The sequence below is a fragment of the Salvelinus sp. IW2-2015 genome, linkage group LG2 (assembly GCF_002910315.2).
Source record: "Salvelinus sp. IW2-2015 linkage group LG2, ASM291031v2, whole genome shotgun sequence".
In the NCBI taxonomy this organism is placed as follows: Eukaryota; Metazoa; Chordata; class Actinopteri; order Salmoniformes; family Salmonidae; genus Salvelinus; species Salvelinus sp. IW2-2015.
Genome location: NC_036839.1, coordinates 17,682,615 through 17,689,009, shown reverse-complemented (window position 1 = coordinate 17,689,009; position 6,395 = coordinate 17,682,615). Strand labels below are relative to the sequence as shown.

At 44.7% G+C, this 6,395-nt stretch overlaps 1 protein-coding gene across 1 annotated transcript in view; it reads right to left on the bottom strand.

The window, feature by feature from the left end:
* Positions 1 to 6,395, bottom strand: part of LOC111972823 (activating signal cointegrator 1 complex subunit 3-like) — a 219,004-nt gene that overhangs the window by 59,531 nt on the left and 153,078 nt on the right. The window contains 6 exon segments of the mRNA XM_023999929.2: positions 638 to 661; positions 813 to 900; positions 1,268 to 1,354; positions 2,034 to 2,198; positions 2,463 to 2,573; positions 4,201 to 4,257. Of these exon segments, the coding sequence (XP_023855697.2) occupies positions 638 to 661; positions 813 to 900; positions 1,268 to 1,354; positions 2,034 to 2,198; positions 2,463 to 2,573; positions 4,201 to 4,257 (532 nt within the window).

Genomic DNA, 6,395 nt, shown 5'->3' with positions numbered 1-6,395 from the left:
TGTTAATATTGAGGTTTACTGAGGGTCAAGTTATGGCTCTATAGAACGTTCTGTTAATATGAGGGGTTTTTAATTGGTAAGGGGTTTAAAAATGTTTTTTTTTTTTTTGTTAAAGGGCTCCCCTGTTTCTCTTTTTTAGTGAAAAAAAAAAAAAGAAAAAAAACGTTTCTGGTTAAATATGAGGGTTTTATGATGTTAAAGTTAAGGCTCTATAGAACGGTTCTGTTAATGATGAGGGTTTATGAGGGTTATAAGTTAAGGCTTATAGAAGTTCGTAATATGAGGGTGTATGAGGTTAAGGTTAGGTCTATTACAAGTTCTGTTTGCTGCGTTCTCTTTCTGACTCGCGTCCTGACTTCTTCCGCGTGGTCAAGATCAGGTCGGCCGCTGGCGATGGCCCGCATGTCTGGATTATCATGACTGTCAGGCTACCAGACCTAGGGACGAGGATAGAGGGGAGGAGGAGAGAGGGGAGAAAGAAAGGACAATAGATGGATGGGATGGAGTATGTACCGACAGCTGATTGGTCATTGAGAGATGTGAATGCAACAGAAGATGCATGGTATTAACCAAGTCTCACTCCCACTCTCCCAGCTTTCTTCTATCCTGATTTTTCCAGTCTAATCTCCTCCCTGACGCAGAGCTTTCAGAGGGGCATCACCTGAAACACACACAGACAAGGATATAGAATTCAGAGAGAAAGTAAATAGCGATATAGAAAGAGAAAAAAGAGAGAGATAGGAGTGAAGGGGGCTGGCAGACAGACCTTTGGAGGTAGGGTAGTGGGATGAAGACTCGGGGACTAGGCCAACTTGCTGCGATGGTTTTTAAAACCGGGCCGTTGGCGCCCCTCAGCAGGACGTTGTGTCGGTGTGGTAGATGCGTGTGGCAGATCTGTGTCTGGTATGGGGATTGGAAGTGGGTGAACTTGAACAGAACTCGTACTCCTGGGTTCCCAGGGTGCGGTGAATGGGAACGCTTGCAGGTCATGCAGCCGTGTACAATCCATTCAGGCAGACGTTGAAGACAAGGTATGGGTCTATTTGCAAGCGAAAATAAACAAAGACACACACACACACACACACACACACACACACACACACACACACACACACACACACACACACACACACACACACAGAGTCAGGAGTCTTTCCACCTGGGTACGCAAACTATATCAAGACGTTGCTATACTGTTGAGCAGGTGTCCTGCAGCAGTCTATAATGTGTGATGAGTGACCTCTCAGTGTGACCTGTGACCTCTCACCTTGACCTGTTCAAACTCCTCGGCCTTGGAGACGATGCTGAGGATGTCAGCCTCTGTCTTCTGGGAGTTGAACAGCTCGTTGAACGTCTGCATGGAGAAGGAGGTGGACTAACACAAACATGACATAAGGAACAGCTGTTATCTAGTTGTATATTGCATGTTACTGTACCACCATTCATGATGAGTTTTTTTGTAGATAATACCATGCCATATTACACCTACACAGAAGGGTATATATACCTGGTTGCAATAATATAATACATTGGAACATTAGGAACACCTTACTAATATTGAGTTGCATCCCCTTTTGCTCCCAGAAAAGTATCAATTTGTCGGGGCATGGACTCTACAAGATGTCGAAAGCTTTCCACAGGGATGCTGGCCCATGTTAATTGAAATACATTCCAGGTATTTCATTGAAGCTGGTTGAGAGAATGCCAAGAGTGTGCAAACCTGTCATCAAGGCAAAGAGTGGCTACTTTGAAGAACCTAAAATCTAAAATATATTTTGATTTGTTGAACACTTTTGTGGTTACTACATGATTCCATATGTGTTATTTAATAGTTTTGATGTCTTCACTATTATTCTACAATGTAGAAAATAGTAAAAATAAAGAAAAACCATTGAATGAGTAGGTGTGTCCAAACTTTTGACTGGTACTGTATGTCATGGAAAGAGCAGGTGTTCTTAATGTTTTTTTTCACTCAGTGTACAATATAACATAGTACATATAACATAATATCATGTTATGGAACTCTGGTGTACCTCCATGGTGTTGTATTTGATGTAGAAGTGACTGGCGGTTCTGCCCAGGTCAGTGGAGGCGAAGTATCCTGTCCTCTCCTCGAAGCGGATCATCCTGGCCTTGTCCAGCTTCCTGGCTGCCATCACCACCAGTTCCTTACGATACAGCTCCAGACCTGGGTCCATCTAACACAGAGACAGAACAGTTTAACCCTACCATCACCACCAGTTCCTTACAGTACAGCTCCAGACCTGGTCCATCTAACACAGAGACAGAACAGTTTAACCCTGCCATCACCACCAGTTCCTTACAGTACAGCTCCAGACCTGGTCCATCTAACACAGAGAGCTAGACAATAAGAGAAGAGAGTGCACAGTATGTGTGTACACGTGAGTGTGTACACGTGTGTGTGTATGCGTGTGTTTGTGTGCACATGCATGTGTGTGTGCCTTGTGGTTGATCCCGTAGGCCAGAGGGTTGGCTCTCATTCGGATGTACAGGTAGGTGTAACTCAGCCACCTCACTGCTTCCTCCACATTAGTCACAGTCCCTAGTGATACCTGCAGAGAGAGGGAGAAAGAGAGAGAGATCAATATCATCACATTCACCTTCGGTCATTTCAGCCCCCTTACAGCACCTGGTGGAGATTCCATACTCAGCATTGATTCCTTCTCAATAATACCTCATTGAATCTTTGAGGTGGGTGCCATCTAGTGGTGACTTACTGTACTGTGTTTATTTCGTGAAAAGGGTATTGGATGGAGATGAGAAGATTGATTGAAGGGGGCTAGAGTGGCATCTGCTGTCAAACACAGATCGCCGTGAAATATCTTTCCAATAAAGACAAATATTGTTTTATTGCTGGTCCACCAGCTTCAAACAGCTGCAAAAACAATATTTTTTGTTATTGAAAATACATTTCACAGTGATTTAGATGGTACAATGATTCCTGACACTATTCAGTGCTTGTTTTCTCACATAAACTGAAATTGAGTGAACAGTGTAGAATTTTAGCAACCAGGAAATGACAGAGCGATCTCCACTAGATAAAACAGCCACTAAGTCAGAACAGCTTTCTCAGTTTGATAACAGATGCCCCTTCGGCGGGAGAAATCAATCGGCCAATATCACAGCCAATCACAACACTGGCTGGTTAATAATAATGTGAAACACTAATGTTCCACTATAAGCCCCAGATATATTATGGACATTTATGAAATTACAATCCAAAAATAAAATTAAAAGTCAATTATTTTTAACATATTGGACCATGCATATAGCCTATGCATGTTCCATATTATCAGGTATGCTATTAGCAATAAGCATTATCACCTGTAGCCCAACTGATGCAGCATAGTGGCTAGAAATAAATATGTTGAAGCATGGAATTGCCTATCTGCATTTACCCTATTGGGCTGATCATTCATAATGATGAATTTTACCTACCTGTTACCTGTTAGGGTAACTTGGGGTAAAACACTAACCGGGGTAACACACCACCTGCCTGTACTTCTCACAGAAACCCCTTTCCCTGATTGCCACTACTCTTGAACAACTAAGAGTTACAACTGCCTCATGGCCATTTTTTAAATCACTCCCCAAAATATTTAGAGTTAGAGTGGCGTTTTAACCCAAGTTACCCTATAATTGCCCTGTGTTACATTGAGCCCACTCTCCCCTATGCACTCACAGTGAGAATGACTGCTGAGTTTAGCCATGCTGCTGCTGCTGCAGTTTATATTTAGGAGTTATAAAGAAATAAAGTAGGASTTATAAAGAAATAAAGTAGGAGTGGAAACGTCTGTTTTTCCCACGATGACATTATGAATTGTTGTGCATTGACTGCTTGTCAGAATGCATGTTCCCCTCCCTATGGCTCTCGCAACTTCAATGTGCCTTGAGAGGAATATTTACCTTGGATAGAACGCACAACAACAAGGCGACTACGTAAATACAAAAACTATTTTACTATGGGGTTGTTTTCAGAGGAAAAGTACATTTGGACTGTTCTAGCATCTTCAATGTTTCATTTTTCTTTTGTGTAGCAGCAATGATTTTGGCGTGATGCAGCGCCACAGCTAAATGACTGCAGAGGAAACACTGGTATGATTGTTAAAGGAGAGGTCCTGAAGATGTGTGATCGGTTGGTAAGAGCTATATTATTGACGGTGGCGTGTGTGTTCCTACCTCAGCGTTGAGGTTGTCAGCTATGGTCTCTAGGAACTGGCTCTCTATGGGGTTCTGCTGGGTGAGCAGGGTGAGGTAGTGGCTCAGCTTGTATGAGCCACTACCAACTGCTTTATGACTGTTTCCTTACTCAGACCTAACTCCCCACTGCAGCTGCTAGAGGGCACCATCAAGGTGTCCAGACCGCTGCCCAATAGAGTTATTATCACACATCTGTAGAGTCGTTCAGACAGATCTATAAAACAGCTGTTGTATTGATCCTGCTGGGCCAGTATCAGTCAGTGTCCTTTAGTATCTGATAAAACCCTGCAACACTAAGTTTAGGTTTTATTTCAGTTTTAATAGCTGCTTCTCTGTTAGTTTAAGGACCAGTAATTTAACTGAAGGTAACTACATTTTTTAAACCTTGTTTCAAGTACACACATATGCAGCATGTACACACTAAGGCACTTGCGCACACACACACACAGTGGCTGCTAATTGAGATGTGTGTGTGTTGACAGGCCGAGAGGTGAGGTGGTGACCTGGCCAGGCAGTAATAATGGCCTGCTCATCAGACAGCTTTATCTCTCTCTGGACAACTAAATGGAGGTCAGAGAGAGAGCACAGAGGAAAAAGCCCATTATACTCGGCCTCAGGAGACGCACAGGTGGCTTAGTGCGTGGTGGGAATGGATGGTCCGGGTAGAGACATTACGCACATAGGGGATGTGGCGTGAGGAGGAACAGCGGTCTGAAACGCACTGGAAGCCATGGTGCGTTGTGTATGGCACTGGTGTACAGGCTGGGCGCGGGGAGGTGGCGCCGGAAATACCGGAACGTGCAGTGCGTACTGGCTCCTTGAGCACCGAGCCTGCCCAACCTTACTGGTTGAAATGCTCCCGTTCGCCCGAGCCATGTGGGGCAGGTGGAATAACCCCGACGGTCTATTGTAGGTCGAACGGGGACAGCAATGGTAGGCTGGTGCACAAATGTAAAGCGCGGCCAAGAAGACTATGGTGTGCCAGATATGTAGGGCGGCTCTCATGACATTTGGCTCAATGCCCAATTATAGCCTCTACCGAGTAGCGGGGTAGGTTGGATAAATAACGCGCGCACTGAGGCTTAATGACTCTGAGTACAGGAGACACCGGCGCATCTAACTTGCGTAACACGGCGTGCCCGTATCCGCTGGCTCCACGGTTAGCCTGGGAATAAGTGGGCGCAGGTCTCCTACCGCCCTTGGCCGCACTACACTCTTAGCCCCCCCCAAGAAATTTTGGGTTAGTTACTCATACGGGCCTTTTTAGGCTTCCAGCCGTCGGTCGCTTGCGTGCCTCCATTACCGGTATCCCTCCGGCACATTGCTTGCCATGAATCAGGCGGCTCCGGCACTCTCTTGGGTCCGTATCGCCCATGTACTGTGATTCCTCGCACGAGTGTAAGGTCCAGAATGCCTTCCACCGTTCTGTTTCCTTGCTTGCTCTCAAATCTGACGCCTCTTGCTTTCGCTGCCTCCAGCTCAGCTTGGGGGCGGCGATACTTCTCGGTTGAGCCATGGTCTCCCCCTTTTTCATCCAGCTTCGTCTCCATGTCCATGAGTACCGGTCGTTGTTGTACCGCTGTTGATCCGAATGTTTGGTGGGGGAATTACTGATAACGATCGGGGTGTAACGGAGAGACGGCACCAAAACCACATGTGGAAAATAACATCCTTTTATTAAAGAAAGGACACAGAAACGAACACATTATACAACTAATACAAAAACAATAACGATCCGACTTACGCCGTAACGTAATAAACGTGTAGCACATACTCTACATAACTTCGTACATAACAATCCCCACAACAAACTAGAGACTATGTAGTACACTAAATATGGCTCAATCAGAGACAACAGAAACCAGCTGTCTCCTAATTGGGAAACCCACTTCAGCAACCATAGACTTTCCTAGACACTACTTACAACATAGACATCAGCTGACAACTCTCCAACATAAACGCAACTACTCGTAAATAACCCCTAACCATACATAGCTGGAACACAAAACCACAAAATACCCATGTCACTACCTGCCTACAATATAGAACAAGATATACTAAGGCCAGGGCGTGACTAGCAGAGGCCTAAAAAAACACTTATTGGCTCAAAACATGTATCTTTTTCTACCTTTAGTGTGTTGTAATTACTGTACTTACACTAGGATATCGCTTTA